Source organism: Chrysemys picta, chromosome 1 (genome assembly GCF_011386835.1).
Source record: "Chrysemys picta bellii isolate R12L10 chromosome 1, ASM1138683v2, whole genome shotgun sequence".
Classification (NCBI taxonomy): domain Eukaryota; kingdom Metazoa; phylum Chordata; order Testudines; family Emydidae; genus Chrysemys; species Chrysemys picta.
The window spans coordinates 239503058-239526346 of record NC_088791.1 but is presented as its reverse complement, the minus strand read 5'-3'; the positions used below and the strand labels follow the sequence as shown (position 1 = coordinate 239526346).

The 23289-nt window shown below is 42.9% G+C and overlaps 1 protein-coding gene and 1 long non-coding RNA gene across 5 annotated transcripts; one reads left to right on the top strand and one right to left on the bottom strand.

Moving 5' to 3' along the window:
- Positions 1–5280: 5280 nt before the first annotated feature.
- On the bottom strand, positions 5281–9567 carry LOC135980784 (uncharacterized). Its single transcript, XR_010597684.1, has 2 exons — positions 9311–9567; positions 5281–5400 (listed from the first exon to the last, which is right to left on the bottom strand). It is a non-coding gene; the product is annotated as an uncharacterized LOC135980784 (long non-coding RNA).
- Positions 9568–9578: 11 nt separating this feature from the next.
- MFSD9 (major facilitator superfamily domain containing 9) lies at positions 9579–21911 on the top strand. 4 transcript variants are annotated; one of them, XM_005309665.5, is made up of 6 exons: positions 9579–9731; positions 12831–12918; positions 13942–13985; positions 15640–15769; positions 17205–17414; positions 17988–21911. In XM_005309665.5, exons 2-6 carry the CDS (start codon positions 12849–12851, stop codon positions 18773–18775), a joined length of 1242 nt encoding a protein of 413 aa, XP_005309722.2. In that variant the 5' UTR covers positions 9579–9731; positions 12831–12848; the 3' UTR covers positions 18776–21911. The 4 variants fall into 4 exon arrangements, with proteins under 4 accessions (XP_005309722.2, XP_042710537.2, XP_042710532.2 ...); XM_042854598.2 differs by lacking the exon at positions 9579–9731 and adding an exon at positions 9776–9794; XM_024104069.3 differs by lacking the exon at positions 9579–9731 and adding an exon at positions 15165–15255 and having other exon boundaries at positions 12825–12918.
- Positions 21912–23289: the final 1378 nt, after the last annotated feature.

The following is a 23289-nucleotide window of genomic DNA, read 5'->3' as shown; positions in this document are numbered from 1 at the left end:
TGAGCTTGTGCTTCAGAAAGCTAGGCTCACCACTCACCACTGTGACTGGCAGCATGAGCAGAGTCCTCAAAGCTATCCACACATTAGAAAATGTGTCCTTCAGCTCTGCATCATGAAAGAATTGGAGAACTTGAAGTGGAGAGTACTTCCCGTGTGGCAAAATGTGATGGATGTTGTCCAATTCTACATAGACATCTTTGTCATCGACATCCAAACATTCCCCATGTGTCAGCATCCAATGAAGGTCCGTACAATTGTTTAAGAGTCTTTTCCTGTCCGCTGTCAGCTTACTAAGGTCATACCAAACCTCCCAGATCTTTTCTTGGTGCTTCATTTGTCTGAACCTTTCTCTGATGGACACTCGAGCAGTGTCAATGAGCGAGCAAAAAAACTCCCTCTAGAATTTTTCTTCCGCGCTTCCCATCACCTCATCTCTGCCCTCGTAACCAAACTGTCTCTTCTTCCCATGTATACGAGTTTCCTGGAAGACAGGCTTAACTCCCAAGTTTTCCGCCATTCCTTTGCAGCAGTGATGGCATCTTCAAATCCATTATCTCTGTAGGCCACAACAAAATTAAGGCAGCTTCTCATCAAAGTAGTAGCAGTCGCGATGTCCACTGACTGAGTTTGTAATGCCTTGTTTACAACATTTACTTGGAACAGGATATCGTGCCAAACCACAATTGAGACCAGAAATTTGAAGTTAGTGATCTGGTTTGCCAGCCTTTCCGCTTTGTGTCTGATTTTGGCCTCAGCTTTACTTGACTGTGCTAGTTCCATCAGGGCATCATAGACCTCAGTCACTTCGTACCTCACTGGCCTTATGCTGTCAATGCGGCTCTCCCATAGAGTGTCACTTAGCAGCTTTATGGTCAGATTTGTAACATTGTTCATGAGGATCTTCCACCTGATAGTTGATGCTGAAAACAGGATGTATATCCTTTGCTGTATTCCGAAGAAAGATACTGAATCTACAGAAGATGAAGCTGCATCTGACACAACCAGGTAAGGGAATGGCAACCAGAAGGCATGAAGAAAGATTCAGCACAAGGATCCTTGCCTGGGTGCCACTGTTTCTTCCCTTCATGTTCACACCACTGTCATAGCCTCGATAAATCTGCTAATTCCTTAGTAATAGGACTTCCATCATTTACGCTTCACCCCTCAATTTCTTCTGCATGAGACGATCACTCCCACCTAAAGCACAGTCTATGTTGTTCTGTTTCAGATATTGTCCCATCAAATTTGCCCCTTGCTGCAAACTATATTGCAATTGAGCTTTTCACTTCCTATACGGAGCTCCTGAAGGTTTCTTTAGGGGCATTGTAGTGAGTCGGTGTGGCTCCCCTCCTGCCCAGAAGAGGGAGCCCACGTGCAGGCACTAGAGTGGGTGGAGCCACCGCCGTCTGTCCCCACCCCCCGGAAGTCAAGGGGCGGGACAGGAAGTATAAAGGCCGGCCGTCAGAGCTCAGTCCGCGGCCAGCCACCACAGGGAGCAGACGTGCGGCCGGGAGCTCCCGACCAGGAGACCTCCGAGGCCCGGGCCCTAACTGGCCTGAGCTACCCCGGGCACGCTACAAGGAGGAGCCGCCGGAGCCCGTCCACGCCCGTCGCTGGGAGGATCCCTGGGAGGCCCCCCCCCCACACTAACCCTGAGGGCAAGACTGCACCAGAACCCCTCCGCCCCTGCTGCTACCCGGAGGAGCCGCCCGAGTGCCGTTGGCCTGACTTCCCGGCAGAGCTACCGGACCTGCCACCGAGCCCTGGCCGAGAGGAGCCCATGCAGATGGACTGGCCCGAGCCCGGTGCGACGAATGAGGTAGGCTCTGAGGGGGATCATGGAAGTAGCCCGGGGGTAGCCGACCCCGGTCCGGCTGCAAACGAATGTGAGCCAATGTCAGTGTGTTGCGGTCTGGTGATCGCCTGGGTCGCCTGCCCCTAAATTCAGCCTTTCTTATAGCAGAAAGAAGGAGAGATCCCTATGGCTCTAATCCTGCAAGCACTTCCACATGTGAGTAACTTCACTCATATGAATAGTTCGGTTGAACTCAATTGACAGCTACATCATTCGCTATGCAGTTCAAGTGTTTATTTTTAAAATACTGTACATGTTGTGTTTTGGTTCTTAATTTAGAATGTTCATTCTGAGAGGCCCTAATTTAATTATTCTCTTCTTTATTTATGGCATGTTCTCTGGTGTTCATATCTTCCAAATACTCCAACATCTTTGGTATTATGCCTTTCTAAATTGGGAATGAATCAGAAGCCATATTAAGACTTGTTATGTCCTAATGAAAATTCATGTTATCCACCACTTGAATACTTGCATTAAACCCTGAAGGTTCATCATTAGAAAGTAAAATCAATCAAGGCAAAGAAAAGAGTCTCAGTCTTATCAAAATAAAACAATCATTCTTTTGAATCTTACTGTAAGGTCAGTCACTGATTCATAATATCTAATGCCCATAAGTGTCTTTAGTAAGACTAGGATTTTAAAAACAAAAGTTAACTGGGCCAAATTCATCCCTGCTATAAAAAATTCCACTGAGTCAAATGAGTTTATTCTAGGGATCAATTTCTCCCATTATGTCTAATTTTTGTTAACTGATTTTGTTACTTTTTAGTGTGGCAGACTGTAGTGAAGGACCTAATAGAAAGGATTAATTCAGATATATTATTTAAGAAAACTGACAACATTTTTATGATTCAGTCTGTTTTGAATAAGCCTACAACTGACTCCTCTGTTTTGAATAAGCCTACAACTGACTCCTAACTCTGCATGTTTCTATCTATTTATGTGTTTCTATGGCTCTGCTGTAAGTGCAGCATCTGAACACCTCCCGAGAATTTAGAAGTGAAATAACAATAGCAGTCTGCCTCTTTTTTTCTTTTCCAGTCAGTAGGAGAAATGGCTTGATTAGTCTAGTTGGGGAGAGGGGGTATTTGTTTGCTTGTTTATGTTTGTGTGGATTGAGTCAATGTTTTGTGTGTATGTTTTAGATCTGGCAAGCAGCTCTTTATCTGTGCTGGCAGATACATCCATGATCTAAAAACAGCATTTTATACTGGCTTGTGTCTCAACATATACCAAGAAACTATTATTGCAGTTGCTGAGAAAATTGCTCCTGCTGTTGAATCCTCCGAGGACCTCATAGCCCATTAACTGCTAAAGAAAGACATGTTAAATAGCATTGGAAGGTCTCGCTTACTCATACAGAAACTAGTCCACAGGAACCATCCCCGATTGGATTATATGTTATCCATTACATCATATTCAGAATACTGGGCATGCACGCTGGGTGGAAATCATCTGGCCTAGGTACCTCTTAATGTCTATGGAGTTAGGCTATAAGTCATTACAACAAGGCTTAAACAAGACTAAAGTGGTGCATAGGCTGTGTGCTGGTCAACAGGGTGAATGTAACCCGTTCACATAAGGATTTGCAAGTGGTTCAATCCTCAGCCATGCTGAACTCATACTTGATGCAGCTTATAAAAAAATAAAGGTTGCCCTGAAGTTCCTTTATTCTTCCCTAATCCTGGGCACAAAACCAGCCTCCTATACAAGTTAAAGCTGCTCTAACATGCATCAACAGGAGATCAGCAGAACACATCACACTTTGGCCCTGTCCCCGTCACATCCCCTCTTCACCCAGGGATACCCCACTCCAGCTGGGATGCTGGGGGAATCCTCAGCTGCCTCTTTGCAGTAGCTTTAAGGTCACTTGGCACTGTCTGGAAGCACAAAGTGACCTTTGTCGGACTCAGGATCCTTCCCTACATGTTTATATGAGATAGGTATCATAAATTGGATTAATATTTTGTGTAGGCACTGCTCCCAGCAAATGCCAATGTGGGCACTAGCTATCTGACAGGTGAAAAGTTTCCCAGTGTGAATCCATGTTATAGTCATATGCAAGGCAGATGTTAACAAAATGTATCTGAGAAGTGAAGGCATTAATACTCCTGTGATGGAAGTGGAACTGCTCTGTAATAATTTATGAGTGCTGTCTGCTAACCTGATTACTGAATGAATGAATATAGGATGAACAGGACTACAGCAGTTTCAAAATGGTTGAAGGCAAGTTGTTTGGGGGAACCAGATTAAGACACAGGCACCTGCTGGGATGTCTGCCTGGGCTACCATCAAGGAAGAGTAATACTTCAGGTAAGACACATGTAGACTGTTATTCTAAAGTCCTTTCTCACTAAATGTTTTGTTCCTATTATTAATACAAACAATACTTTGGTTTAAGCAGGCAGTCTGATCACTATATACTGCTGGCCAAAGACTCCCACAAAGAAGAATCACGGGTGTCTGAACTCAGTCAGAGATGCCTGGTAAGCACAGTTGATACACGGAATACTGTAGCCCCAAGCCCAGCCTAGGAGTGGGAAAATTGTGGAATTCCACCCCAAGATAGGTAAAGGCAGAAGGCCTGGCGCCTGAGGTGTGTTCATAGCGTCCAGAAAAAGGGCAAAAGTGCAGCCCTGTAATCATGACAACTCTATCCTAAGATGTCCTTAAGATGCTTCATGAAAGTCTGAAAAGTGACACAATCTATTTGCCTTCCTGAAGGATTATATTCTGTTCAAAAAAATGATTAATAAATTAGTAGTGTCAACAAAATAACGTAGTCTATTTAGTTCAGATTTGTGTTGCTGGGACAAAGAGGGTTTACTGTTGTTCTTTTATCTCTGAGATAATATAAAATTTATCTCAGATCTGTAGCAAGCAAGAGAACAGGCAATGTTGTATAACACCTCAACCTCTAGAAATCTTAATGATCTAATTGAAATGTAGTTGGAGAAGCAGGGCCTGCAACAACTCATACCTCAACTGTTGAAACATGGTTGATATCCTGTACCAATCGCTTGTACCCAAGCTACTCTTTCAAAGGTACTCTTAGGCTACCTTTAAATTTTATTTTTGCTCATTCAGCAGCTCTGCCCTAGAAAAAGTGGCCATAGTTCTCAAATTTTGTTTTAGGACAAGCACATCCTTTGGTGTTTCTAGGACTGTAGCATCATTCCATAGTCTTAACCATATGCTTGGGTCTCTAGGATTTCCTAGTTGTCCTGTCAGAGATCCCTAGATACCATCTTCTGATATGTGACATGGAGTCAGCAGGATCCCCAGAGCTCCAAGCATAAAATGCACAGATTCAAGGTGCGTAGTTTAAAAAAATAGTTCTAACTTATTAACACAAAAAAAATAGATAAAGAGACAAAAGTTGGTTCCCTAATTGGGCCTAGATCCCTTCAGTGTCTGCAGCCTACCTAATTAAGCTTCTTCTGTTAGGATTTCTCTTTACACGCAGGGAAGATTCTCATCGTGCCTCACTCCGAAAAGGCACTGTCATTTCTCTGAAGGCACCATTATTCCCTTATGCAGAACACCTGAAGAACAGAAGTATGTTGGTTAATATTTTTGATAGATATAGAAAAAGAAACAGAGGACAAAGGTAACTGCTATACTCAACTCTAGTTACACTAGGAGTGAAAACACCAGAAGAGGGGAGAAAGCTGAACTGGGCTATATCCTTGAAATAATTCCTTCCATTAACCAGATTTTAAAAAAAAAAAAAACCTTCTAAGTCACTCTGTCACTAGGGTGACCACCAGTCCTGAACTGGGCGGGACAGTCCCAAAATGCAGAGTTCAAGTCCCAGTGCCAGGCTGAATGATGCCAGGACAGCATTTGTCCCAGATTCCTTGTAGCGCTGCTCTCCGCCTACCAAAGGCTCAGGGTCGGTGGAGGGAGGGGAGGCTGAGGTGAGCCTTAGCCCGCCTCGCCACAAGGCCCTGGCCCTGCTCCTCCTCTTTCCCCCCGAGGCACTGCCCCCCGGCCAGACCAGAAGCTGGAGATGGCCCAGGCCGTGATAAAAGCTGCCTAGGGAGCCCGGGCCACTGTGGGGAGCTCTGGACCTTCCACCTGCCCTGGGCGATGGGCCAGGTGCCTGAGGATAGCCCCCAGCCCATGTCCCCATCCCCTGGGGTGTGCTGCCCAGGGAAGGTGGAGGGTCCGGGGCTTCCCACAGCGGCCTGGGCTCCCTAGGCAGCTTTTACGACAGCCCAGCTCCAGCTTCTGGCCTGGCCAGGGGGTAAGGCCTCAGGGGGAAGAGGAGGAGAAGGGGGCAGGGCCTCGGAAGGAGGGGGTCAGAGCTCCTGCATGTATCCCACTTTGCTGTTTGAAAAAGGGGTCACCCTATCTGTCACACTCACCAAAATGTATAGCTTTGAGGTTGCAGTCACTAAAAAGACTAATTTTCATGTCTCAGATGTGTAGATAAGAACATAAGAATGGCCCTACAGGGTCAGACCAAAGGTCCATCTAGCCCAATATCCTGTCTTCTGGCAGTGGCCAGTGCCAGGTGCCCCAGAGGGAATGAACAGAACAGGTAATCATCAAGTGATCCATCCCCTGTCGCTCATTCCCAGATCTTTTAGAAAAGATTACTCTTCAGATACTATTAGTATGATCAGCAGTTTTAAAACTCCAATCCATTTACAGTGCCTCAAAATTTTCTGGACCAGTGGATTGTAAATTTTTCTTCTGGGCTCAATCTGTATATGAAAAGTTGAAATGACTGCTAAATACACCCTAATGATTTGAAGTTGTAAACCAGAATGAAATAAGTCATTGTTAGATTTGGTAAGTTTGATGATAAATGGTACATTTGGGGGTCTTGATCTTGCCTATTTGTAATGCTGAAATCCAAGAATATGTTCCATTTACTGCAATAAATTGCATTCGTTGTCTTAGATCTGTCTCACAAAATGATTTTAAGAACTTTAGTTGAAAATTTATAAGGCTTAAAATGTTGTCTCTCTTGCTGAGGGACTGAATATGTTCTCAAAACTTTGTTAACTGTTAGGATGTGACTGTGATGGGGGTTCTGAGGGCCAGGCAGTGGTTAGCGCACCTGACTTCCAGCTTTTTGCCTCTGTCAGGGCAGTAGAGAAACCAGTTCCTGATCTTAGGGTGGGAATCTTCAGCTTTCCACCCACATCTGGGCCTCCTTGGCCCTTAAGGTTACATATCTGGGAGTTTGGATTGTCTTCTTCTTATCTTCAGGTCTTGTTCTCAGAAGACAAACACAACTCCATCTCCTACTGTGTACCCTATTCTTGATCAAGACCGTAACTCTGTAACTGACTGTTTAAAAACACATGAAGATATATTTTATCGAGTTCGCAGGGACACATCAATTGTTCATTTCTTTTGCCAAACATCAACTTTCATTCGTGGTTTTACCAAGTGGCTAGAGTAAATTAGTAAACTGATAAGGACTGACTCAATTAATTTAGGAGGACATATTCTGTAAGAGAGGTTATGGCTAGTGCGGTGATGGTAATAGGACAGATTGTATCCTGAAAGATGCTTCAGGTCCAGAGGACTCTTTAACCATAGTTATAGCACAAGCCTAATGTGGAGTCTAATTCTTCTTAAGACATTATTGCAGGCTTTGAAGCATTGTCCAAGACTTTATAAAACAAAACCTATTTTAAAATATTAAAGAGTTTATGCTTAATGTAAAAATATTGAGCTGCTGTTCCTTCAAATTTCTTAAGTTTTCAGAAAGTATAGCCTTGCTGGCTGATTCCTGACCAAGTGGCTGAATTAGGAAATCTCTTCTGGTTTTAACATAATAATAATACTTTGCATTATATAGCAATTTTCATTTTAGGATCTCAAAATGCTTTACAAATGTTATTTTATGTATTTGAATTGAAAGGCAGCAAAAAACAATGCCTACCAAAATCTTGACATTCAGAAATAAACAATACAAAAATACAAATACAGAGCCAAAACAGCAGCACAGCTTCTGTATTACAAGCCAGAACAAGATGAGAGCCATTTCAGATTACTGGGTGGGAGGGCATGAGAAATTTTCTACATAAGAATGGCCATACTGTGTCAGACCAAAGGTCCATCTAGCCCAGTATCCTGTCTTCCAACAGTGGCCAACGTCAGGAGCCCCAGAGGGAATGAACAGAACAGGTAAACATCAAGTTATCCATTCCCTGTCACTCATTCCCAGCTTCTGGCAAACAGGCTAGGGACACCATCCCTGCCCATCCTGGCTAATAGCCATTGATAGACCTATCCTCCATGAATTTCTCCTCAAGGAGCCAGACTTAGAGGTTTATAGTTTGTGTGGTCAGATTATTCTTTTCAGGGCTGGGTGCAAAAAAGTGTGTATGCGCTGGGGGAGGGGTGGCTTTAAGCCATCTTTAGTGCCCCTTGAGTTTTGGCTCCAGGGCTGCTCTAATATGCATTGGCTCCTAAGGACCATGAGTGTGCTGTCACACACCTTTACAAACTAGCTGTAGCATAGTGTGCTGTGACCAAGACCTACTCCTGCCCTTTCTTTTCTCCGACACAACCCTTAAGCCAGAGCTGTTATATTGACCCACAGAGAATCCCCACACCCCATGCTGGGGGCCATCAGCACAGCCGCAGCCCGGTGTATGACATGGGTTCAAAAGTGCAGGGCTGGCTCTAGGCACCAGCGTTCCAAGCAGTGGCGGCTCCAGGCACCAGCGCTCCGCGGGGGGCGCCCTACCGGTCCCTGTGAGGGCAGCAGTCAGGAAGCCTTCGGCGGCTTGCCTGCGGGAGGTCCGCCGGTCCCGCAGATTCGTCGACAATTCGGCGGCGGGTACGCCGAAGCTGCGGGACCAGCAGACTTCCCGCAGGCATGCCGCCAAAGGGGTGGCAAAAAAGCTAGAGCCGCCGCTGGTTCCAAGCTAGGGTTACCATATTTTGAGTGTCCAAAAAGAGGACACTCCACGGGGCCCCGGCCCCAGCCCCCGCCCCAACTCCACCCCTTCCCCAAAGTCCCCGCCCCAACTCTGCTCCCTCCCCTGCTTCCCGCAAACATTTGATTCGCGGGAAGCCTGAAGCAGGCAGCAGGTAAGCTGGGGTGGGGTATGGGGAGGAGGCGAGGCCCAGTCTGGCCTCCCCCAACCGAGTGGCTCCCTCCAGCGGCTGGCCCCGGCCCCAGAGTCTCCAGCCTGGTTCGGCTTTTGGGGATTTCCCCCCAGACGGGGATTTGAGGCCCCAAAAGCCAGATATATCCGGGAAAATCCGGATGTATGGTAACCCTATTCCAAGCATATGCATGGGGCGGCACTTTTCAAGGGGCAGCATTCCTGGAGCTGGCCCTACAAAAGTGGGACTTCAGGAAGTGAGAAAGGGTACGCACAATGGCATCCTTTCATCTGGCCTAACAGGTGCAGTCTGGTGTTGGACACCTCAGGAAGGTACTGACAAGGTTGGTCCCCACCGGTGACTGGTATCACCCACCTCTTAAAGCCCCAGCTCCTGGAATCCTGTGACAATCCCAGCAGGGGTCCAGCTGCTGGGCAGGGGAATAGAGAAAAACTGGGTAACACGATCCTCAAAGGCTTCAAGCCCTCCTGGCAAATCAACCCCACCTCCACTTATCACTCGTGTGAGATCATAGTTGGCAAATACGTGACTCTGATCTCTGAAGGTCTGACCGCCCCGCCCTCTAGTCAACGCCCCGCCCCAGGCCTCGGCGCGCCCGCCTTCCCCGCGCTGCGCATGCTCGTCCCTCCGCTGCCGGCGCCGGGCCTGGCTGGAGAATGGGGGCCTCGGAGCCGCCGCCAGCCCCGCGGCCGGGCCCGGCGGCTCCTCCTGCTCCGCGCGGGGCCGGGCCCGGCCCAGCCGCTTCGTGCGGTGCCTCTACCTGGTGGGCTTCCTGGTGAGTGCGGGGCGGGGGGCAGGAGCATCAGTCACCTGCCCGGCGGGGTGTGTGTGTAAGTCAGTAAGTAAATGTAAAAAAGCAAATACTGTCTGGCCTGGGCCCCGGTGGTGTCTCTGCCGCTTGTCTGCACTGGAACACTCAGAACCCCTGAGACAGGATCCTCGGCTCCATTGCCAGGCCCGCCTGCAGCCCAGGGCAGATCTTCCCTGCTGTTTGTAGGGGTGGGGAATGGATAACAAATGTAACCTTCAATATGTGTAATCCACATATAAAATAGATTCTATCCCATACTGTAAATGACCCTAGAGCATCCGGGTTCGAGAGCTGCCTTTTTATTGCCTGTCCGGACACCACCCATTTCTCCTGTGTTTGTATCTAACGTCACTGTCATGGTTGAACCTCCCCTGGCCTTGACAATAATAGCAACTACCTGGCCAAAAAAGCCTTGAGATTCCTGAGGGACTGGAAAAATTCCTCCAAATGTCTGAGCTTAGACAATCTGTTCTGTTCAGTACTCAAGTATTCACCGCAGTGGTGTGCAGTTTACTCTTAATTCAGTTTGGACAATGGTGTCTCTTTCACTTTCAAATCGGCTTGCTAATACTGCAGTGCAGGGTTTACTTCCAAACAAAACAATTTGTTAATTGGAGTTTACTGAAGACAATTTGTCAGACACTTTTATTGAACTAAATCATGTGAAATCTTGCTTTCAGAGCAGCTGTTGTTAAGGGATTGAGTGGTTTGTTCTGTGGACTCAGAAAGGGAGCTGCAGTCAGGAACTCTTCAGTTCTAATCCAGGCTCTGTCACTGACTTCCTGTGTGGCCTTGGATGAGTCTCTTAAGTTTTCTGGGTCTGATTGTGCTTTGGCTGTAGAACTTCCAGCCCTGCCCTATTTCCAAATCTCCCCCTGCATGCAGCCATGCAAGATGCCCCTGTTGAGCGGAGTATTCTGGATGGGGAGTGCACTCACCAAATCCTGTTCAGCCCCTTGGAAAGTGGTACCACAGTGGTTTCATGCAAAGAGAGCCATCTGCACATGTAGGAGAGACATAAGGATTTGCCCTGTTACTAAATTAAAGCACTATGTTTATACTGTCTATTAACATAGGCAAACTAACCATTCATGTTTGGGACCTTGAATGCTTTCAGTTCAATTAGCCAGTGTGATAGTTTAATTCAAAAATAAGCATTTAAGATTGATACAACAGGGGGGAAATGTTTTTGTATGTGTATGTATTACTGCAAGTTACATTGTTTAAACTAGCCGAAGAGAACTGACATGTTTCTTTTATATCTTTTATATTGTTTTCCCATCATTTCCGCCTTTGATAAATCTGTCTCGTTTTTGCTTCTTTTCCTTTGTTTGTGCTTCCTCTTTGGCTCTGTCTTTCTCCTTACAAGTCTGAAAAAGCAGTAGGCACTAGTGCTCCATAGAGCTTGTCTGTTTTGCTTTAAATAGATAATGCTTACATTTATATTTGCAATGTTTCATAAACTTTCTTATACTCATTATAGGTAATAATTAGAACCCTTCAAATACTGAGGTAAATTTACTCTGCCACAGAAGGCAATTGGCACATTTCTAAGGGTGACCGCTGTGAATAGTAGCTGAAAGATGTCACTGAACTGTTGTCTGCTACATAACCTTCCCATAGTCAGTAAATTAGAGTTTAGAATAACATACACTTCTCTCTTTAAAATAAGAAATAATTACTGTTCTTCACTGACATGCAAATGCTAGTAATAATTACTGGGCTTAAAGATTGTGTTACTTAAGAAGTACCAGGGATCAACTATGGGTATTATTAGACTTTCAATAGTTTTGTGAGTGTATGTATATATAAAAATTAGCCATCAAGACTGCTTAATGAGGTATTTGAAGCATTTGACTGAATGGTATATATAATGACATCTCTATTCTAGTTTTGGACGGACTATTATGAACGTTTAGTCCAACTGCAGTAGTCTCTCATAAAAGGTGATACTGCTTCAGTAGTCCCCTTCAGCACAGTTCCACTCTGATGTAGAAGTGGCATGCAAGCAGCATTGTACAGTAAAGAATTAGCAGGTCAATATGGTAAGTTAACAAAAGATAAAAATTTGAAAGGATAGGCCAGGAGATCCTTGTACAGTATAGTAGTGTAGAACCCCCACATGCTGTCTCGCCTTCCTCTGATGCTATTGAGGAAATCTCTGCTTCCCTTATGCTTTGCCTTGCCTCTGTACTGTATCCTGTATAACACTTTGCCATTGTAATGTAAGAAAAATAGTGTAATCTACTTACAGGAGTGGGCTGTCTTGAAAGCCTCTCTTCCCGTTGTAGATGATGTTTTTCAACTGAAAGACTGTACTTTACATGCATTTTTCAAAGTGCTTTAAATGTTTGTTTTCATAACTTAATTATTTGTACAGAGAGGAGCTTTTTTCGTATTTGCATGATACACCAGACTATTTATAGTTCTGAATTAAAAATGCTATTAGTGCAAACCTATCATTTTGAAAATTCAGAATAATTATTCAACTTCAAATATATATATATAAAGCATTCAATATTTCTTAAGTAGGTCTTCTGAAAGAGTGTAGCTTTTTTCATGTATTTAGAACCATTCAGAAGATAAGTAGTTCCTGTCATAGTTTTTAGCTTAAAAAATTGTAGTTTGTGAACATACCAGTCAAATTGCAAGGATTATGCAATGCAACACAACACTTTTTATTTCTTGTAGACCAGGTCTATGTTACAAACTGTTGGTCATGTGTGTGACGAAAGTGTGATTTGTGATCAGCATAACTGTGCTGTCTAGAACCCCTAGTGTAGATGCAGTCATACCAGCAAAACTGTGCTTTTACCAGTATAGCTTGTTTCACTCAGGGCAGCTAGGATAAGCTGCATCCACGCTAGAAGCACTTGACCGGTATAATATGCTGGTATATCTGTACGGGTGGAGCCTTCCAAATGTAGACCTGATCCTAGATTGTTATTTAATTAAAATATAATACCCTTTTAAAATACAGAATCACTTATTCTAAATCTTGACTTTCTGTATCTTTTGTAAATATGCTCAATTACTGAAACTCCATTCTCCCTATTCTTTCAGGACTTCTTTGGTGTAAGTATGGTTGTGCCTCTGTTAAGCCTTCATATCAAGTCTCTAGGAGCAAGTCCAACTGTTGCAGGAGTAGTAGGTGAGTACAGCCTGGGTACTGATTACCCAGGACATGAGGTAGAAGTCAGATATGTATCATAACTAACCTTCAGTAGCCACACAGTGGAAAAAAATGGCAAGCTCTAAGCAAGATAGACACTTGTCTGCAGCTGATTCTTCTCCCTTATAATCTTGATTGTCCCACTATTAAGTCATTGTATTTCTTCATAGTTGTCTTCAGAAGCTACTGTATGGTGGGTTCCAAATGATGACCTTTTTGAGTTCTGTAGCTTTCTGTCCTCCACTGAAATGATTATGGGGTCCTGGCTTGTAACACAAATACAGGTCTAGTTTATAAATAGTAATGATGATAGAAATGTCGTCTTTATATCCAGATTTTTAATATCCTGCCTTTTCAGTTTGCCTGGAATAGAGCTCCTTCTGATGCTAATCCCAGGTCTGAGTTTGGTTGACAGAAATGTTCTTTATGCAGTAACTTAGTGTACAGTACGTTATCACCTCTACACTCTGCATTGACTTTAAGCGTTCAAAAAGCCAGGGAGCTGGGGTGTCCTTTAATCAGTAAAAGAGACTGACAAATATTGTACTGTTGGCTCCATGCTGGAATTGTTGTTTTCTTTCAGTTCCTTCTCTCCTACTCGCCAATTGCTGCTAGGTTCTTACCCTTCATTTTGAAGGGTAGGATTTGCAATTTCTTCCAGGCCTACTGCTACAATGCCCTGTCATGTTTGGTGTAGGATGCCAACTGTCCCAGTTTCAGTTATTTCCCCTGGCAAAGCAGCATACTTCTGCTTCCACACTTCTCAGTTGAATAGTATTGCAATTTTGAGACACCCAGAAAAAGAGGAAAATTCATCCATCAAAGTGGTGAAACTCTTTTTCATGCTGTACCTCGCCCCTGCTTTTCCCTGTTGCCTCTTCCTGTACTTCTAATGAGTTATTTTGTTAATTTTCCCATTTTGCAGAACCATTTTAAAGCTAGTTTCACAAGTCTGTTCACACTTAATTCCCAGTGTCTTTTTTTCCACTATTTTTATTTTAGGATCTTTTTATGGTTTACTGCAGCTCTTTTCTAGCACGTTTGTGGTAAGTTTTGAATACTGAATCTTAAATATATATTGGTGTCAAGTATCAGGGGGTAGCCGTGTTAGTCTGTATCTACAAAAACAACAAGGAGTCTGGTGGCACCTCAAAGACTAACAGATTTATTTGGGCATAAGCTTTCATGGGTAAAAACCTCACTTCTTCGGATGCATAGCTATATTGCAAATATATATTGGTGTTTCTATTAACTTTGTAGGAAAATTGATAACATTAATGGTAATACTTTGGGGAATGTGAAACTGTACATTTGCTAGTGTAACCCACACACCTCCTAGTGGCACTGAGACCACTTAGAGAGAGAGAGAGAGAGAGAGAGAGAGAGAGAGATTGAGTCTGCCCTACAGCCTTAGCTAACAGCCAGTTGACTTTTGGCTCATGCAGTAAGCTCCAGAGGTCCTGGGTTCGATCCTGCCCGCCGACAACCGAGGCCTGTCAGTGTTACGCTAGTGTTTACACAAGCCCTTGAGGTTGGAGGAACTGTTCTTACTCTATGTGGAACTCTTTGTTTCAGTTATAGGGACTAATCAAATCCTAGTACACAAGATGAAATTTTTAGCTGAAAACCAAATCTCTGCCTAGATTTGAAAGTAGTAGTTTAAGCATTCAAATATTACTATGTGTCAGTCATGCAACATTCTGTTTAATGTTGTGTTGCTATTAGAGCAGTTTTCTTCAACGCAGTAATCTAAATACAAGAAATAGCATCATGGACCAGATCTCTGAAATTATGTTATCTGTGTTTGCTATTCTGTGATTAATATGGAGTCTGTTGTAATTTGCCAGATGGCCTTAATTTATGCAATGTCTCTCAAACTTTATTTTTTCCCCATAGGTTATGCTTTTCCCTCTCCTTTCCCAAAACAAATATGCACAAGGACACAACCCCAAGGCCATAGGCCAGGAATGTATACTGTACCTGCCAACATTCAAATCTGTACTTTGGAGCCAGTGCTCCTAGGTTTCATCCACCCGTTTAGCACACAGTCACCTTGTCCTCTGTCTCTTGCAGCTTCCCTGAACTTATGTGTAAGGCTCCTACCCTTCCTACTTAAAGACCCTCTTCTGCCATGCTGCCTGTAGTGAATTAAGCTGACTTATTGTATATAGGTTACCTTTTAATTTCCCCCTTCCCATGACCTCTCTCTGTTTGTCTGCCCTCAGAGTGATATCTCCCTCAAGCCAGGACTGCCCTCTCTGAGTGTTTGGCAGGCATCTAGCACACAGTAGTTACTATCGTAAATAAATAATAATGGTCAGTGTTGGTGTGATGGCATTTTCATTAGACTGTCGCCCATGATATTTCACTAAATTGTCACGAGTTTACATAAAATTAAGATGAGACATTAAATTAAATTAAGCTTGGGTTTCATATCTCATCTAGTAAAATTAATTCGTGGTGCAAGCAGGTGCTTCTCCCATTGACTTCAGGGTTGAATTTAGTCCGTCGTGTCCAGCCTCTGGCATCTAGACACAATACTATTATGAATGTTATCTAATCTATTTATGAATGTTTCCACTGATGGTCCCTCAGGGACCTCTCTTTTGAGAAGAGAAGTAATCAATTTAATTCAGACATGCATATTGTTCACAATGGGTAGTTCAGTACTATAAAAGCACTCATTTATTGTCTTACCAGGGCTGCTGGAGTGATGTAATAGGAAGACAATATTCCCTGCTTGCCTGTATCCTCTTCAGTGCACTGGGTTATTTGCTACTTGGCATGTCCACCAGTGTGTGTTTATTTGCCATTGCATGGATACCTGTAGGTGAGTAATTGACTTGGTACTTGGATTTATATTCAGTCCAATGTTAGTTTGAGAATTATTGCTGTGGAAGTCATGATATTTAAATATGGGGACAACCTGGATAGCAGCTTTGAACAGTTTTACTTATCACAGGTGCAATGGTTCTTTGGCACCTATGGAACCCCAGCTTTGAAAAGACCTCTAAGTTGATCTTTTTACTGAATTTTTCATTTACTTTTTTTTTTAATTGAGAAATGTACCAGTGATTTTTCAGGGCTTTTTTTTTTTTTTTTTTTTTTTGAGGGTGGGGGAGGGGGTGAACAACTTCTGAGACACTTTAGTGCAGGGATTGTTTTTTCAAAGGATGGGTGCTTATCACTTCCTGAAAATCAGGCCACTTTAATGTTTCTCAAGTTGAGCACCCAAAGTCACTAGTAACTTCTAAAAATGTTAGTCTGTGTGCACCACATAATATGATATATATTATCTTCAAAAAGAACAGGAGTACTTGTAGCACCGTTCTTTTGCGGATACAGACTAACACGGCTGCTACTCTGAAACCTGTCATATTATCTTCAGTATATTGTTGTCATACTGAACATATATTTCCAAATAGGAGATCACCTAAAAGCTTGGCTCACTACTTAATGGGCTGTGTATGTTGTGGAAAAGCATATTTGTTAGTGCCACTAACACTAAGTTTCCATCAACATATCTGTATTATAAAACTCAGATAATAGGTTTTTAAAATTCTGACTGACTAGCCTCATTCCAAAGAAAACTTTTTTGTTTCCTTGATAGAGGAGGCAGTGGGTTTTTGGTATGATAAAGGAACTTCAGTGGTTTGTTTGATAAATCTTTAAAATTTTAACTACCTCTTTAGAGGTTTTTGTAATGCTCCTATATTGCCAATGGTTGCGGACTGTGGTGGTGTAAGGTAATCCTTTTGTGAGGAAGGAGCAGAGAGAGAGATTTTATTGTGCACGTGTGTCATTTTTAGAATGCCCCAGAATTCATATTAATTACTGCTTCTCTCGGCCTGTCAATACCTACTGTTTAACAATCTGGGATTGTACTGTACCAATTGCAAGTGTCTAGCCTGCCGTATCGTTCTTTCCCCAGCACTGACCACAAGATGCAGTGTCTCTGGCAGTTGCCTCACCTCTACTGGGATCCACCATTCGGAGGTGCTGCTTCTATTCTATTTGAGCTGTTTTGCTCACTTGACATAGATCTCTGTTTAACATGATTCCTAGGTCCCAACCATCAACTAGCCGAGGGAATGGTTGCTGCCAGACTCGTCAGATGCCCAGGACACAACCTCTATAGCTCTGGCGTTGGATAATTTGTAGCTTTTGGAATTTTCAAAGAAGAATTAACCACAACCTTATGAATTACATCACATGCTAAATAAATATGATATCGTTTTCCTGTATGTTTTTATGTTATCTTGCAGGTATTTTCAAACACACACTCTCCATTTCAAAAGCTCTTCTTTCTGACTTGGTTTCTGAGAAAGAGCGTCCTCTTGTAATAGGACATTTCAATGCAGCCTCCAGTGTTGGTTTCATCCTGGGTCCTGTGGTTGGTGGCTACTTTACAGAGTTAGAGAGTGGCTTTTACCTGACATCTTTCATCTGTTCTTTTATCTTCATTCTGAATGCTGGTAAGTTGTATGTAGTATTTTGTGCTTCAGGCTTTTTCAAGCGGTACGTGTTCATGCTGTTTGTACAGTAATATGACTGTAATCCCCTTCTGTTCTGTGCATTCAGACTGCTCTTTGAATGTAAACTTCCTCTGACTTTTTGAAAAGAGTTCATTTAAGACAGCCCCTCCCCCTCTTTATTTATTTTTTACATTCAGATACAAGAGAGGGAGTGTTGTTTTTGTGTCTAGAGCTGGAGAATGGGAGTCTGAATCCTGGGTTAAGTTCTCAGATCTGCTATGTATATGCTGCATGAGCAAGTCACTTAACCTTTCTCTCTCTTATTATAGAGCCCCATTTAAAATATGGGGAAACCAATAGTAACTACATGGGTTATGTTGTGCTTCATTTTTGTAAACTGTTTTGTGATTATTTTAAGATGAAATGTTGCCAACAAAGTGCAAAATACTTTCATGTCTTTGATTTCTACCATTAGAGACATCATTAAAACATAACAGTAACTTACGTGTTTGAGTATGGGGTAAAGAGCGTAACTGTCTACAATTAACTGATTGTAATGCATTACCTCTACAGGCCTCGTCTGGATGTTACCATGGAGTGAGGAACACACAGATAGTGATGAAAACGAACAGACCACCAGTAACAGTAAAGTGACAGCAAAGGCAAACTATGACCTGCAGGTTCGATCACTAGCTAATGGAACAATGAAATATGATACTCCCCTCCAGTCCCTATGGATTCCAGTTGTGTCAGTGCTGAAGAGGATTAAAAGCATTGCATGCTCTGATCTGTGGGATATATTTTTAGTACGGTTACTAATGTCTGTAGCTGTAATGCTGTATTATAGCAATTTTGTTCTGGCAATTGAAGAGAGATTTGGGGTGAAACCTAAGCTCACAGGGTACCTCATAAGCTATAGTAGCACCGTTGGAGCACTTGCTGGTTTTCTACTTGGACCAATAACAAGACTCTATCAACATAACTCTTATGCACTTTTATTACATTCCACTGTTCTCACCTGTGTATTGATAATGCTATATTCCACAGCACTCAGCATATGGGCGGTCATTTTATCGTCAACATTTTTAGCATTTTCAACCACTGTAGGACGCACTTGCATCACTGACCTTGAGTTGACCCTGGGTGGGAATCAGGCCAGTGGCACGCTCATAGGAGTTGGTCAGTCTGTGACATCTGTGGGACGCATAATTGCCCCTCTTCTCTCAGGAATTGCACAGGAGTTCAGTCCCTGTGGCCCTCCAAGTCTTGGTGTGGGGCTGGCACTGGTGGCTATTCTGATAATGCTCATGAACACACCACGATATTGCAGTGGTAGAAATGCTAAATTAAAAAGTGAATAGCAGCTTATTTTGGACAGGCTGGTGCATCGTCAATAAAATGCAAAGTAATTCAAACAGCTGGGGATACGTTATACTAAAGAATGGTGAGCACTAAAGAAACCTGTATTGCAGCAACAGGCTGTTTTCTAAAAGAAATGATACAAGTTCAAGGGGAGGCCAGCCTGACTGAGCCCTCAGATTCATACAGACTTGTCTGCTGCAGGATCATACGTCAAGACAGGAATGTTCAGAGAGAAATTCTCCTTCAAAGGTGCAGGTATCATTTAAAACCTTTCGTAAATTGAGCGTTGTATTTTCTTTATGCTAATAAGGTTGAAATCCCTTCAAGAAAAATGATTCTGACTCTGAATATATAAATGGCTGATGAATAATCCAGTTTGCAGCCGCACATTGAAGCATGATGGTTAGACTGATAGGCTCTTTGACTGAGAGAGACAGACAAGTGAATTTTTTTATTTAAACAAGTAAAATTTGTTATGTTCACTTATCAGTATGAGAAATGAAGGCTGACCTGGATAAACCATTGGCCTCCTGTGACAATGGCTTGTTGATAAATCAGAGGTTCCATATATAACTTGTGACGCATGCTCTGCCTAGAAGTTTTCCCATGCAGCATAATTAACCATTCCCAACTGGCTGGCTGACATTCTGCTTTCACTCCTCTGTCCCAGCATTTCTGGTAAATAGAGCTGTGTATGCTCTAGCACGTATGTTTCTTTTATGTATAATATAGAAGGTAGTTTAAGAGAAAATGCCATCGTGCAGAGTAAGGGTGATTGAAGATGAGACAATGTAAATTTTACTGGACTATTGAACACCTCCTTCTGGCAACCTTCTGTCATAAGTGAGTATTTTAAGGAACTCCCAGAACTTCCTGTGCAATTTTGTTCCATCTTCATTTTAAGAATAACTGCTCCTTCCTGTTCTTTAGATGGTTGTTTAAGACACATTTTGGAAAATCTAGTGATGTTTTAAAGTGTTCATTCCATGTAGGATTAATCCATTATTTTTCATCTCTGGAGACATACATTTAAATCCCAATTTAGGTAACCAGGGAAAATGTGTGTGTCTGGCAGCTTAGTCTTCATTTGTCTGCATCCATTTTAGCAGGCCAAAGCTAATGGAAGTTGATGCAGGTAAAGACTGAAATGCATTGACAGACTTATGGGGATGGTTTCCATAGCAGTGACCCATGCTATACCAGGTTCAAGCCAGTGTTACTAGTCTGTCACTTTTCTGAGCATTACATTTGATCCACTAATTTAAAAAAAAAGTTTGTTCTTATAGTGCCTTTTATCTGAAAGTTTCATAGCACTTCCCGTTTAATTATTTGATGTAGTATACAAAGCCTCTCTGCAGATTTTTTTAAATTGAATTTAGCACGTATGATGTGCACATGCAACTTTAAATGTTACTTTATAGCCGTCACAGCTGGTGCTTTTGTAATTTTGTTTTTAAATCAACTTTTCTTTCCTTCTTACAGAGTGCCTGTTCTTGTTTGAAATCGGTGGCAAAATCCCATTGATCTCAGTAAAAAGCACAATGGGAGCACGTACATATATTTTAATTACTTGAAATTTTATAGGCGGACCCAGTGAGACAAGCACATGTATAGACTAGTTTTGGGGAGGTCCCCTTGATTTCTGTCTGAGAGTTAAGCTTCATGCAGAAAATGGAATCTTCTCATTTTTAATGTACTGTAGATTTCATCTTATTTTTTTGTGACCTGGGATAAAGTTTTGCTATGTGACTTAGGTGCTTAGGAGCCCAAGTCTTATTGACTTTCAATTGAGACTTAGGCACCTAAGTCACTTTTGAAAATTTTATCCCTGGTGACCATTTAAGTAAGAGCCTCAAAACGTCCCCACTAATTCTCGTGCCCTTTTCCCCTCCACTCAGGAAAGACACATCATTCCCCAGAACAGGGACCTTTATCATAGAATCATAGAAGATTAGGGTTGGAAGAGATCTCAGGAGGTCATCTAGTCCAACCCCTTGCTCAAAGCAGGACCAACTCCAACTAAATCATCCTAGTCAGGGCTTTCTCAAGACGGACCTTAAAAACCTCTAAGGATGGAGATTCCACCACCACCTCCTGAGGTAACCCATTCCAGTGCTTCACCACCCTCCTAATATCCAAACTATACCACCCCCACTGCAACTCGAGACCATTGCTCCTTGTTCTGTCATTTGCCACCACTGAGAACAGCCTCTTTGGAAAACCCTTCCAGGTAGTTGAAGGCTACTATCAAATGCCCCCTCTTCCCTTCTGCAGATTAAATAAGCCCAGTTCCCTCAGCCTCTCCTCATAAGTCATGTGTCCCAGCCCCCTAATCATTTTTGTTGCCCTCCACTGGATTCTCTCCAATTTGTCCCCATCCTTTCTGTAGTTGGGGGCCCAAAACTGGATGCAGTACTCCAGATGTGGCCTCACCACCGCCAAATAGAGTGGAATAATCACTTTCCTCGATCTGCCAATGCATCTACTAATGCAGCCCAGTATGCTGTTAGCCTTCTTGGCAACAAGGGCAAACTTTGCTTTGCTGCTGCCACTTGGAATGAAGTGGAAATAAAACATAATGGACTGGTTTTTGGTATAAAGGATTTAACAACTTTGGTGGTCTTCTTACCCAACAACCAACAGATAGAAAGTCATTCTAACTTGTGACACTGATAACAAAAGTGGGGGGCTTTCTTAGACCAAATGCACCAGGAAATTAGCTAACACTAGATTTAACAATTGTCTGCATACCACTCTCAGGGGCGATAGGACTCAACACTTCACTTTTTATGTTTATGCACAAGCTGAAACACTTTGTTCTTTCCACAACCAAATTTTATTTTATTTTTTTATTTTTTGCTTTAATATATGAACGATTTTTGGTTTGGAAGATGTATTTTTCTTATTGTCTAAATCTGTATTATGGAAAATTAATATTTGGCGTGAGAAGCCTGTGAAAGATGTGGTCTCAGGGACATACTGTAGCTGATGCTACTGGACAAAGTGGCTTTTATTTATAGCAAAAAGTGATTCTGAAGTACTTTAGAAAAGATTACTCTCTGTAGTGTTAGTTACAAAAAATGCACTAAAATTTTCTTTTAAAATGCAATAAAGTGAAATGACATTCCATTTTTATTAATGTTTCAGTAATTGTCTTCTGTTAACTTTATATATTGTTCCTTGTAATGCATTTCAGAAGACAGGTGGCCAAGTCAATGGAGTTGGATGGGATGCACATCCAATGCAGTATATTTAGTTTCCGTGACTGCCTTCTCTCAATTCTTTAGTCTTCCTCTGCCTGATTGACTTACTGAGTCAAGTTGACCTCTTGCTTCCTGATCAGCTAGGCACCCATTCAGGAAACATCTCTATTCAGGACATCATTTAAGCATGTGCTTAACTTGAAACGCATATGAAAGTCCCGCTGCCTTCTGTATGTCCTTAAAATTAAACATGTGATTAAGTGATTTCCTGAGTTGGGCCTAAGAGCAGAAGGAATTGGGGAATGGGGCTGGGAAGTCAGTTCAGTTGCATATGGTAGCTGAAGGGAGTGCAAGAGGGTTCTCCATAGGAACTGCTGGTAATACCTTCTTGTTCTTATTCCTCTCGTTCCCAGATATGAATGCACTGTCTCCAACCCTGTTGCCAGCTTCCCCTACCAGTCCAGCTCTCCTCTGTTTTCTGGCTCCAATCTGTGCACCTCCCTGACCACACCCCCTTACACAAGAGGATGCTTTTACTAGGGCAGGGATCGGCAACCTTTGGCAGGCAGCCCATCAGGTGCTTACCCTGGCGGGCCACCTGCCAAAGGTTGCCGATCCCTGTACTAGGGGCTGCTCCTACCCTTTGCTCCCAATTTCCATGCTGTTCCTGGCAGTGCCTGCATCTGCGAGGTTTTGGATTCCCCTCTGCAGAAGGTAGTTGCTGCTAAATGCTATCTTTGGAGATGCCAGCTTTCACTTATTGGTAAATGGGATTTGATCTCTACTTCACCCAGGAAGGCAGGGCCATCAATGGATACAAGAGAAACAAAGACAGAAAGGGGAAAGAGTTGGAATGCAAGTTCTGAGACAGGGTGTCCAGAGCCACCATTTCCGGTGCCTAGGAAAATAAGCTTGGCATCTTGCCATTCTCACTATTGCCATCCCCATGAGTCACACTCACTGCTTTTCTTCTGCCTTGAGTCTTGTCTTGGGAGGGTGGGGGGGTTGGTTTTGCAATTCACCTCTTGAAGTTTCCTAACTGTCACTATAGATCCCACAATACTTTTCACAAGAACAAGTGTGTTCATTTCATCACCCTGGCCAAACTTCCGTTGAATTCGGTCTCCCTAAATTTCTCCCTTCGCTTCTGTGTGACAGAAATTATTCTATCACTGCAGACTTGTTTTCCTTGAAGGGAATGAAAACCATGTCTATAGTCAATACATCATTTCCGCCAATAGATGGTGCTAGATGATAGTCAGACATTTATTTGGCTTCTAATTTCCCAACACCCACAAACTTTCTTTGGC